The sequence below is a fragment of the Nansenia antarctica genome (genome assembly GCF_963989245.1).
Source record: "Nansenia antarctica genome assembly, chromosome: 9".
Lineage (NCBI taxonomy): Eukaryota > Metazoa > Chordata > Actinopteri > Argentiniformes > Microstomatidae > Nansenia > Nansenia antarctica.
This window is the reverse complement of record NC_137679.1, coordinates 3,302,740-3,315,239: the sequence shown is the minus strand read 5'-3', so window position 1 is coordinate 3,315,239 and position 12,500 is coordinate 3,302,740. Positions and strand designations below refer to the sequence as shown.

At 48.3% G+C, this 12,500-nt stretch overlaps 1 protein-coding gene across 1 annotated transcript in view; it reads left to right on the top strand.

The window, feature by feature from the left end:
- LOC308164813 (inositol hexakisphosphate and diphosphoinositol-pentakisphosphate kinase 1-like) overlaps window positions 1-12,500 on the top strand; it is a 77,881-nt gene that overhangs the window by 3,147 nt on the left and 62,234 nt on the right. The window contains exons 3-8 of the mRNA XM_080538853.1: window positions 756-846; window positions 957-1,042; window positions 2,097-2,251; window positions 6,445-6,546; window positions 10,584-10,745; window positions 12,072-12,193. Coding sequence (XP_080394979.1) covers window positions 756-846; window positions 957-1,042; window positions 2,097-2,251; window positions 6,445-6,546; window positions 10,584-10,745; window positions 12,072-12,193 — 718 coding nt within the window. The remainder of the gene's footprint in view (window positions 1-755; window positions 847-956; window positions 1,043-2,096; window positions 2,252-6,444; window positions 6,547-10,583; window positions 10,746-12,071; window positions 12,194-12,500) is intronic.

Here is a 12,500-nt window from a genome sequence, read left to right as displayed (position 1 = left end):
GTTACCATTTTACTTATCTGTTTTTTTCAATGGCAGTAAACAGTAGATATAACCTCAGCTCTCTGAGGTTCTCCACCAAATGTCAGATCTGAATTTGGTAAAACTGCATTCTGTTACGATGCTCCTTCAACTTGGAATGTACTTCAGAAACAGTTGAAACATAGCATGTTCATCCCACTCTCTGGTTTTAACCTGTGTGTTACAGAGACTTTGAATCATACATGCAAATGTGCTTATAGGTTATTTTTCTATAGCCCGTGTCTGCTCACCGTTTCTGTTGCTTGTTTGTTGTCATTTTATGTTGTATATTGTATGTTTTTATACTGTATGTGGTGTCTCTCTTTTAAACTACGTGCTGCTTTTCTTGGCCAGGGCTCATTTGAAAAAGAGGCTACTGTCTCAATATGACTACCCTGGTTAAATAAAGGATTCATAATAATAATAATAATAATAATAATTATAATCAAAACACTGTATATGTATATAAATGCAGGTATACACACTGTATGTGTACACACACTACACCCATGCAGACATGCTACTCTAATACCTCTTACTCAGCGTCACATGTATCTGACTCACACACTTGCCAGTGTCCTCCTGTATATATCATACTACTGTCTGTCTGACTTTTCATGGTAAGTTAAGTTTTATTTATATATAACTTCAATTGCGAATTGTTACATTGCTAATTCTCCACGTGTGTGTGTGTGTTTATGGATGTATGGATGTATGCACGGGGGGTGTTTTCCTAGGTTTCCCATTGGACAAGGCAGTAGATTACGCCAAACTCAGGAATCCCCTTCTCATCAACGACCTGAACATGCAGTATTTCATTCAGGACAGGTATGATGATGATGACAGGACAGGTATGATGACGCTGAAGACACAGAAACACACGTACAGCACACGCACGCACACAGATCTCCCTGACATCTCGTCCATGTTCCTCTCAGGAGAGAGGTGTACCGGATCCTGCAGGAGGAGGGGATCGACCTGCCTCGTTATGGGGTGTTAAACCGCGACCCGGACAGACCTGAGGGTGAGAACCTTATATATATTTTTTTGATTTTCAACATTAGAACACAAGAATTAGACATTTTCCCCATCATATCAGTAACACAGAAAGAAAGAGAGAAAAATCAAAATCAAATCAAATAATAAACATCCAATAAAAATAAAAATAACTGACCGCCCCTCCCCCTGAACTAAAATACAAAAACAGTCATATTTAAGCCACAAAATACAAGAGAAAGACACTTATGAGTCCATTCAAGGTGGCTGTGACCATTGTAATGAATATTGGCCCTTCAGCAATAGCCGAGTTAATTCTCCAGGTAGGTAGTGGAGTACAGGAGACCACATTTGGGTAAAGGACCTCTCACTACCCCTCAGAACCACACCAATTCTTTCATGACGGAGGACCCTGAACATCTCCCTGTACCATAATGTAGCAGTAGGTGGCTATTTTCTGGCCAATAATAGTAATTTGTCACACAGTTTGAACTGTAAACGAGTTAGAGTTACCTCCTTTGAGTAGAGGCCAAGGCTGTAAAGGCCTGGGTCTCTCTTAATCTTTACCCCAAAGATGCCGCTCAGCTCCTGGGAAGAGGGTGAGAATCTTAACAGCCTCTCAACGTTTAACTGTGTCTTATGAATACTTAACTGGAGGATTAAGGTTAGCTCTGCTACATACAGTAGTAGGGCTTTATTCAGGAGGATGCGTAGATAAATAATGTTCAGATAGAATTGTGTCATGAAGAATTATACCCTTCATATTCTATCCCATTCTATCCCTCTATAGGAAATAATCATGTCTGCTTTTATTATTTCCATTTACTATGCTTTAACTTTCTGAGGTTTCACAGAATAAGACTCCTGGGAATTATTATTGTCTCTGATTGGCTGTGTGATCTGTCTGTCTGTCTGTCTGTCTGTCTGTGTCTGTCTGTGTCTGTCTCTGTCTGTCTCTGTCTGTCTCTGTCTGTCTGTCTGTCTGTCTGTCTGTCTCTGTCTGTCTGTCTCTGTCTGTCAGTCTGTCTGTCTAACTATCTATTTGTCTATGTTATCTATCTTATCTATCCCTAATCTGTCAGAGTGTAACTTGGTGGAGGGGGAGGACCATGTGGAGGTGAACGGGGAGGTGTTCCCTAAGCCCTTCGTGGAGAAGCCTGTGTGTGCCGAGGACCACAACGTCTACATCTACTACCCCACCTCCGCTGGGGGGGGCAGCCAGAGACTCTTCAGAAAGGTACTACTACCCTGGGGGGGGCAGAGACTCTTCAGAAAGGTACTACTAGCAGGTAGACAGGTAGACAGGTAGACAGGTAGACAGGCAGACAGGTAGACAGGTAGACAGGTAGACAGGGCAGATAGGGTAGTGGACTGGCTAGTGAACCCAAAGGCAGAACACAGAGAGAGAGAGGCAGATGATGGTAAAACCAAAAGATGGGTGTATTTATTGAAGGAACAAGGGGGGGGGGGTGGTAAGCCAGGGAGGGAGTGGAGGAGGGGGGTCCAAGGCAGAGAGGGGGCTGAGCAGAGCTCCTATTGCAGGGCAGGCAGACAGTATGTGGTAGTATGTGGAAGGGACTACACACAATCTCTTACTTCAGAGAGAGCCTCAGCTACACAACCAACGCTACAGACTCTCTACCAGACGAGCTGAATAGCTTTGAACTTCGCTTTGAACTAAGGCCACACAAACCCTCTAGAGTCAGCCCACACCACAGACGACACAGCCAGCGCTCTGGTCACCGTCGAGGAAGACGTGCGTGAGGTATTCAAACGCATCAACATCCGCAAAGCGGCAGGGCCAGATGGAACACCAGGATGGGTGGTTAAAGCGAGCGCAGACCAGCTGGCTGGTGTCTTCACTACTGTATTCCACCTCTCCCTCTCCACGGGCATAGAGCCCTCCTGCTTCAAGTCATCCGTCATCATCCCAGTAGTGAAAAAGGACACGGTAACATGCCTAAACGACTGGCTCCCTGTTGCTTTCACCCCCAAGCTCATTAAGGTCCTGATGTGCAGAATGCTGCCTCCCACCCTGGACCCTCACCAATTTGCCTACCGGAATAACAGATCGACAGACGACGTCATCGCCACAGCTTTGCACTCAGCCCTCACCCAGCTTGACAGGAGAAACTCTTCTTGTGAGAATGTTGTTCATAGTTTTGGAGTTTTCCTGGATGCACAGTGTACAGGTTTTTTTTTACCTTTGCCTGCTTGCGAGCTTCTGTCATCATGTGAAGCGCATTGAGTCACATCTTGTGAGAAATGCGCTATACAAATAAAACTTGATTTGATTTGATTTGATAGACTACTTTCATCTTAGGCGGCTGAAAAAGTTTGGCTTGGGGCCTAAGATCCTTGGGGCCTTCTTCAAAGGCACAACCGAGAGCATCGTGACGGGTTGTATCTAGTGTTGTTCCGATACCGATACTAGTATCGGCATGGCCACCGATACGCACAAAAATGCTGGTATCGGTATCGGCGAGTACTTTACAAAAACGTATTTTATTTTATTTTATTTTATTTATTTTTTTACTTAAGTTTTACAAAGGTTTTGAGCAGTGCCAGACTAAGTGTTAGCAATAATTTTACATCGAGGTGAGTATGCGGCTCAAAAAACATGTTTTTTTGTTTAGTTTTTTCAAACGCCGTGGTATCGGATCGGTACTCGGTATCGGCAAGTACTGCACGGTCAGGTATCGGTATCGGTATCGGGATAAAAAAATGGTATCGGAAACAACACTAGTTGTATCACTGCCTGGTATGGGAACAGCACTGCCCCAAAACCACAAAACCCTGCAGAGGGTAGTACAGGCAGCTGAGACGATCAGCAGATGTGAGCTTCCCTCCGTCCAGGACACTAAACAGACTGACTTATATAGCTATGCCTTATTCCAAAGCGCTTTACAACGGCCTCTCATTCACCCGTTCACACACACATTCACACACCAATGGCGGCCAAGCTACCATGCAAGGCGCCGGCCGGCCCGCTCATTGGGAGCAATTTGGGGTTCAGTGTCTTGCCCGAGGACACCTCGACAGGTGGCCAGCCGGGGTTCGAACACCTACAGTGACCGGCGTGTCAGAAAGGCCCTCAGGATTATTAGGGGCCCCAAACACCCCAATCAGAAACTGTTCGAGCTTCTGCCGTCAGGGAAACGGCAGCGAAGCCAAGATGTCAAGCAGCCAGTTCCCCCAAGCAATCAGGCTCCTGGGGAAATGCACTGGGAGAAAAAATAAGACTGTCTCTAGCTGTCTCTACCCAACCACACGCACACAATCATATATGTTATGTGACTACCTGCACACTACCTGACTACTAGAACACTACCTGACTACTACTAGAACACTACCTGACTACTAGAACACTACCTGACTACTAGAACACTACCTGACTACTAGAATACTACCTGACTACTAGAACACTACCTGACTACTACTAGAACACTACCTGACTACTAGAACACTACCTGACTACTAGAACACTACCTGACTACTAGAACACTACCTGACTACTAGAACACTACCTGACTACTAGAACACTACCTGACCACTACTAGAACACTACCTGACTACTAGAACACTACCTGACTACTAGAACACTACCTGACTACTACTAGAACACTACCTGACTACTAGAACACTACCTGACTACTAGAACACTACCTGACTACTAGAACACTACCTGACTACTAGAACACTACCTGACTACTAGAACACTACCTGACTACTAGAACACTACCTGACTACTAGAACACTACCTAACTACTACTAGAACACTACCTGACTACTAGAACACTACCTGACTACTAGAACACTACCTGACTACTAGAACACTACCTGACTACTAGAACACTACCTGACTACTAGAACACTACCTGACTACTAGAACACTACCTGACTACTTGACTACTTGTACTGTGTCACTTTGCACAGCATTGTGCACTATTGATTCTACTGTAGTACGACTACCATCACTTTATTATTACTTACTTTACTTATTTTACTTTACTCTATTATTGTGATTTTGTATCTTGATGCGGCAATGCCAATCTTGAGGAACCTAAGCCAAGTACATTTAGATGTGTACTTGTAGTGGGATGTAATGAAACGTTAGCCTCGTAGCATAACTGCCTAAGTCATGCTTCACTTGTGGTCAGCCGAGCCATCTTTGTATGTAGTGTCAAAAATGCCTCTGATGTCAAAGAGATGACTTGGGCAGATAGTGATCTTGGAATGTAACAAGCATTCTGATAGGCTGATGTCATAGAGGCAATAATGCACAGTGAACCAGCAGTGTTAGGAGAGGAGAGTTAGGCAGATATCTACATTTGGCCAAAATATGACTTGAGGCTATGCTATGAGGCTAACGAAAAGCAATTCTGATTCTGACAGGGCAGGCATGCAATGCAGACAGACAGGGCCGGCAGGTGGGGCAGGTGGGGCAGGCATGCAGACATGCAGGCAGGCAGGCAGGCAGGAGTCAGGCTGGAGTACCTCAGGCACAGAGAGCCGGGGGTCAGCACACTGAGCAGACTGACAGAACAGTATTTAGCAGCGGCTGGCAGCAGCGTGACTTAACAGTGAAACCGGAAGCTCCGGTCTGGCAGAGGGGTGAAGTCAGGACCGGGGTATTTATGGCAGAGGGCTCCTGTTGGGGTGAAGGCAAACAGCTGGTAACCTGACCCCCACACACCTGACCCCCCCCCCCCCTCCTGTGATCAGAGAGAGAGAAGAGAGCTAGAGAGGGAGGGAGGGAGAGAGAGAGAGAAATACAGTGGGAGAGAGCGGGGCGGCGGAGAGGGAGAGAGGGAGGGAGAGAGGGAGGGAGAGAGAGAGGGAGAGAGAGGGAGAGAGAGAGGGAGGGAGAGAGGGAGAGAGACGGAGAGAGAGGGAGAGAGAGATAAGGAGAGAGAGAGCAAGGGGGAGATAATGGGAGAGAAGGAGAGAGAGAGAGCTAGAGAGACAGAGAGAGACAGACAGACAGACAGACAGACAGACAGACAGACAGACAGACAGACAGACAGACAACACACAGCCGGGGAGGAGGAGGGGACTGCAGGCTAACTGGAAGTGTAGGGGTGTGACAACTAACAATGTATTTATTTCATCATCTATATAAACAATATTTTATTATTTTTATTTTATTCTCTTCCTCCCCCCCTCTTCCTCCTCCTACTCTTCCTCCCCCCCTCTTCCTCCCCCCCTCTCCCTCCCCCCCTCTCCCTCCCCCCCTCTTCCTCCCCCCTCTTCCTATTCCTCTTCCTCCTCCCCTCTTCCTCTTCTTCCTCCTCCCCTCTTCCTCCCCCCCTCTTCCTCCTCCTCTTCTTCCTCCCCCCCTCTTCCTCCCCCCCTCTTCCTCCCCCCCTCTCCCTCCCCCCTCTTCCTCCTCACCTCTTCCTCCCCCCCCCCCCCTCCTCTCTGCTGTAGATAGGGAGTCGCAGCAGCGTGTACTCCCCAGAGAGCTGCGTCCGCAAGACTGGGTCCTACATCTACGAGGAGTTCATGCCCACGGACGGCACGGATGTGAAGGTACGGCTGGTTGTGAGAGTGTAGTCCCCTCCTCCTCCCCAGCTGTCTCTCTCTCTCTCTCTGTGTGTCTCTCTGTGTGTCTCTCTGTGTGTCTCTCTCTCTGTGTCTCTCTCTCTCTCTCTCTCTCTCTCTCTCTCTCTGTGTCGCTCTCTCTCTCTCTGTGTCTCTCTGAGTGTGTCTCTCTCTCTCTCTCTCTCTCTCTCTGTGTGTCTCTCTCTCTCTCTCTCTCTCTCTCTCTCTCTCTCTGTGTCTCTCTGTGTGTCCCTCTCTCTCTGTGAGAGTGTGTGTGTGTTTACGAGGTGTGTTTTTATGGTTCTTGTTTGGATTCATCTGTTTGTATACAAAGATTCAACAGGGTTACATTTAATAATCTGAATTTTTTAGGCCTTAAAAGTCTTAAAAAGTTCACAAGCTTGAGCTAGTGTGGGTCAGAGGCCTGAGGTAAAAGAGAAGTTCTGCTAGCGTGTCAGCGATCATCCATCTTAAAAATCTTGACTTTTGGAACTTCATGGGGAAAAGTGTAAGTTTAACACTACGTGGAGAAAAGCACGTTTAGTGTCTTGGTTGAAACCAGTGGAGGGGAAAATGTTTAAAGCCCGCTGCACCGTATGCCAGAACACCGTTAAACAAGGAACACTGGGGGGTAAAGGGTTTAGGATCTCATGGTCAGCCAGAGAAACACAAAACCCAAAGGGAAAAACCAACAATATCATAAAAAGCAGTACAAGTACAGACCCCATCCCGCCTGTCAGACTCTGGCCTCTCATCCCTGACACACATCCACTTGTCTAAGACGACAACAGAGACTTCGGACCCAAAGCTGTATGACAGCTGTTGACTTGTGGATGCAGACAGCTAATGGCTCAACCAGGGAGAAAGAAGCAGGCCTACATCATCATCTACCATGTTTGAAAGAGAGGAAGAGAGGAGGAGAGTGAGGAGAGTGAGGAGAGCAGTGATGACGACAGCTTGTAGGATAACTGTGCCGCGTCAAGGGTGAGCACAAAGAGGGGACAGAGCGTTTGAGGTGACGCCCTCCCCCCTGACCTGAGAGACTCTAGAACGCCCCCCCCCCTGACCTGAGAGACTCTGGAACGCCCTCCCCCCCCTGACCTGAGAGACTCTGGAACGCCCTCCCCCCCCTGACCTGAGAGACTCTGGAACGCCCTCCCCCCTGACCTGAGAGACTCTGGAACGCCCTCCCCCCTGACCTGAGACTCTGGAACGCCCTCCCCCCTGACCTGAGAGACTCTGGAACGCCCTCCCCCCCCCTGACCTGAGAGACTCTGGAACGCCCTCCCCCCTGACCTGAGAGACTCTGGAACGCCCTCCCCCCCCTGACCTGAGAGACTCTGGAACGCTCTCCTCCCCCCTGACCTGAGAGACTCTGGAACGCCCCCCCCCCCCCCCCCCCCCCCTGACCTGAGAGACTCTGGAACGCCCTCCCCCCCTGACCTGAGAGACTCTGGAACGCCCTCCCCCCTGACCTGAGAGACTCTGGAACGCCCTCCCCCCCCCTGACCTGAGAGACTCTGGAACGCCCTCCCCCCTGACCTGAGAGACTCTGGAACGCCCTCCCCCCCCTGACCTGAGAGACTCTGGAACGCTCTCCTCCCCCCTGACCTGAGAGACTCTGGAACGCCCCCCCCCCTGACCTGAGAGACTCTGGAACGCCCCCCCCCCCCTGACCTGAGAGACTCTGGAACGCCCTCCCCCCCCTGACCTGAGAGACTCTGGAACGCCCCCCCCCCCTGACCTGAGAGACTCTGGAACGCCCCCCCCCCCCCCCTCCCCCCTGACCTGAGAGACTCTGGAACGCCCTCCCCCCTGACCTGAGAGACTCTGGAACGCCCTCCCCCCCCCTGACCTGAGAGACTCTGGATCGCCCTCCCCCCTGACCTGAGAGACTCTGGAACGCCCTCCCCCCCCTGACCTGAGAGACTCTGGAACGCCCTCCCCCCTGACCTGAGAGACTCTGGAACGCCCTCCCCCCCCCTGACCTGAGAGACTCTGGATCGCCCTCCCCCCTGACCTGAGAGACTCTGGAACGCCCTCCCCCCCCTGACCTGAGAGCCTCTGGAACGCCCTCCCCCCTGACCTGAGAGACTCTGGAACGCCCTCCCCCCCCCTGACCTGAGAGACTCTGGATCGCCCTCCCCCCTGACCTGAGAGACTCTGGAACGCCCTCCCCCCCCTGACCTGAGAGACTCTGGAACGCCCTCCCCCCTGACCTGAGAGACTCTGGAACGCCCTCCCCCCTGACCTGAGACTCTGGAACGCCCTCCCCCCTGACCTGAGAGACTCTGGAACGCCCTCCCCCCTGACCTGAGAGCCTCTGGAACGCCCCCCTCCCCCCTGACCTGAGAGCCGCTCCCTCAGAACTCATTTGTAAACGTCAGTTAAAGACTCACCTGTTTAGTCTGCAGGCTGTTAGTCAGCTGTAGTCATCTTATGTCCTGTTTATGTTCTGTTTATGTTGTCCCTTTGGGGCGTTCCTCCGTTTTTGTTTTTGTTTTTAATCCTTGATGTTTTGATTGCACTTTTCTTATTTGTGATGTAATCCGTGCTGTGAAGGGCGCTATAGAAATACAGTTTTTACTTACTTTACTTACTTACTATCTCCAGGTGCTCCCCTGAGAACCAGACCAAAAGAGTGATGTGCACCCCTGTATATAACAGATGAAACAAGAAACAGGATTGTACCTCAAGATTTGGAACAGTATCCAAAAACAAACAAACCGAAAAGAGAGAGGAAAGTAAAAACATAAACAGCAGATAAGAGCCCCGGTTCCCTATCTCTATCCACCACGTAGACTTCCCTTCCCTCAGTTTGTGTATCCAAACGTCCGCTGTTTCCCTGTCCTCTGTCCTTCACTCATTCATGTATTCATTTGCTCCTCCTGAGACATCTACTACCCCCCAGCACTGCGTCTCCTGAGACACCCAATCACTGAGACTGCCAATGGCCCCGGGCCTGAGCTAGATCACTCTTCCTGCTACAACTGGTGAATTGATGATTCACTTGCTTAGTCAAATGTATTGATTGTAAAGTCACTTTGGAATAAAGCGTCTGCTAAATGCCAAAAATGTAAATGTAATTCACTAAATTAGATTGAAACAGTGTATCAGTGAACAGTGACGGTGAACTTAGTTAGCAATTTCTATGTGTCAGGTGTGATATGAGAGGTTGCCAGATCACACTATATTGTGAGAGTCTGTCCTTTAATACATATCGGATCCTTTCCAAGTGTAATGTACTGGTTAGATCACACAGACACATTTTGGAGGTAGGGACCGTTCTATCTTTCCATGACATAAGTATTAAAGTCGTAAATGTAACTTGTTGAAACCTGCAGGAACCTTGAAGGAATGTGAACCATGTTTGTTTCTTTATGCTGTAGGTGTGTGTATCCATATACATGACACACACGCAGACTGACTGTTGGTTTACAGACGAAATGATTGTACTGTACGTCTACAACACAACCAATTATTCAAGATAGATAGTTGATCATCTGTCTGTGTGGTGTCCTCACGATGATAGATGATGCATCTTACTGTAAATAATATGAACCTGTTGGTTTGCTGTCTGTCTGTGTGTGTCTGTGTCTGTCTGTGTCTGTCTGTGTCTGTCTGTGTCTGTCTGTGTCTCTGCGTGTCTGTGTCTGTCTGTCTCTGCGTGTCTGTCTGTCTGTCTGTCTGTGTCTATATGTCTCTGTGTGTCTGTATGGTTCCAGGTTTACACAGTGGGACCTGACTATGTCTCTGTGTGTCTATGTGACTCCAGGTTTACACAGTGGGACCTGACTGTGTCTCTGTGTGTCTGTGTGACTCCAGGTTTACACAGTGGGACCTGACTATGTCTCTGTGTGTCTATGTGACTCCAGGTTTACACAGTGGGACCTGACTATGTCTCTGTGTGTCTGTGTGACTCCAGGTTTACACAGTGGGTCCTGACTATGTCTCTGTGTGTCTGTGTGACTCCAGGTTTACACAGTGGGACCTGACTGTGTCTCTGTGTGTCTGTGTGACTCCAGGTTTACACAGTGGGTCCTGACTACGCCCATGCCGAGGCCCGTAAGTCCCCGGCCCTGGACGGGAAGGTCGAGAGGGACAGCGAGGGGAAGGAGATCCGCTACCCCGTCATGCTCACGGCCCTGGAGAAACTGGTGGCCCGCAAGGTCTGCCTGGCCTTCAAGGTAAGGGTGAGGGTGAGGGTGAGGGTTAGGGTTCTCAACCCATCAGTCTGTCCTGTAACTCTTATCACATGAGATCATGTAACTCATGACAACAGCCGTGCCTTTTTTACCTACTATAAGAGCCGCCTCGCCACTAGATGGCGCGTCTTGTAAATCAGCCTGCTTCCTACACAAAAAAAACTGCAAAATAGCTTTATACTAGCTTATCCTGATGTGATTAAGAAAATGTAAGGATACTGTGTGGTAGAACGCACATATCTAGGAAAAGTCATGAAAGGAGGAGTCCTGAAATTTGATCGAGTGCAAAGATGTAAGTACCATTCAGCTTCCAATAAATGTCCTGTCTCCAATAATGGCCTGGCATGGCATGACATTGAAAGCGCCTATCCCTAATTAACGGGCAGGTTAAAATAAATTGTCTAACGGTATGTGTTTTGTGTTGGTATTTTGCTGATTATTAAATGAAGCATTGTTGTTCTGAGAACCTGTTGTGACATAACCGGTCCAGTTTGACGGATCGTTTACACCGGTGGTCTTGTATGGAAACGATAATTAATTACCATGTCAATTAAAGATTAATCTGGTTCTGACTGATTTATTGTAGGTTAATAGTGTTTATATAATGTTGGTATGACAAGTATTTAGCTCTATGATATCATCGTGGGTTTGTTGCTGTTCGGCAACATCGGGGGGGGGGTAACAGAATAACAGCCAGTCTCCAGTAAGCGTCTGTCTCCCAACGCACGGTGCCAGGTGCTTCTCTGTGTTTAAATCAGATAACTGCCCCGGCTACTAAAACAAGTTTTAATTGGGAGTCTAAAACGGCTTTGTTTCCTTAACCTTAACATCGTTGATGTGAAAGAAAGAAACTAGACGTGTGGAAGCTAATTTGAAAGACATCCACCAAAGTGCTGTGACCTTATCCGTTGTTTCCAGATCGTTGCAGATGAGAGAAAAGGGAGGGAGAGAAAATGTTCCTTTAAAAAAATACTAAACAGAAACAAACATTTGCACACACCCGATTTGATTGGCTGACTGAATGTATGACATATTTGATTGGCAGAGTGTATGTATGACTTATTTGATTGGCTGAGTGTATGTATGACATATTTGATTGGCAGAGTGTATGTATGACATATTTGATTGGCAGAGTGTATGTATGACATATTTGATTGGCAGAGTGTATGTATGACATTTGATTGGCAGAGTGTATGTATGACATATTTGATTGGCTGAGTGTATGTATGACATATTTGATTGGCTGACTGTATGTATGACATATTTGATTGGCTGACTGTATATCGCTTTGATCCCCACGATCCCCAGCAAACCGTCTGTGGTTTCGACCTCCTGAGGGCCAACGGCCACTCCTTCGTCTGCGACGTCAACGGTTTCAGCTTTGTGAAGAACTCCATGAAGTACTATGACGACTGTGCCAAGGTCTTAGGGTAGGTGATGACTGTGATGTCATAGTCAATTTATTTAAACACGCACCAAACTACACCGGTTCAGGGCGCCCTGGGCGCGGACTCTAAAAACAGAGAGAAAACATGACGGAATATGGTAACACAGACGGGTAAGGACAACAAAATAAAATGGACTGCACTTACATAGCGGCTTTATCCAAAGCGCTTTACAACGGCCTCTCATTCACCCGTTCACACACACATTCACACACCGATGGCGGCAAGCTACCATGCAAGGCGCCGGGCCCCGCTCACTGGGAGCAATTTGGGGTTCAGTGTCTTGCCCAAG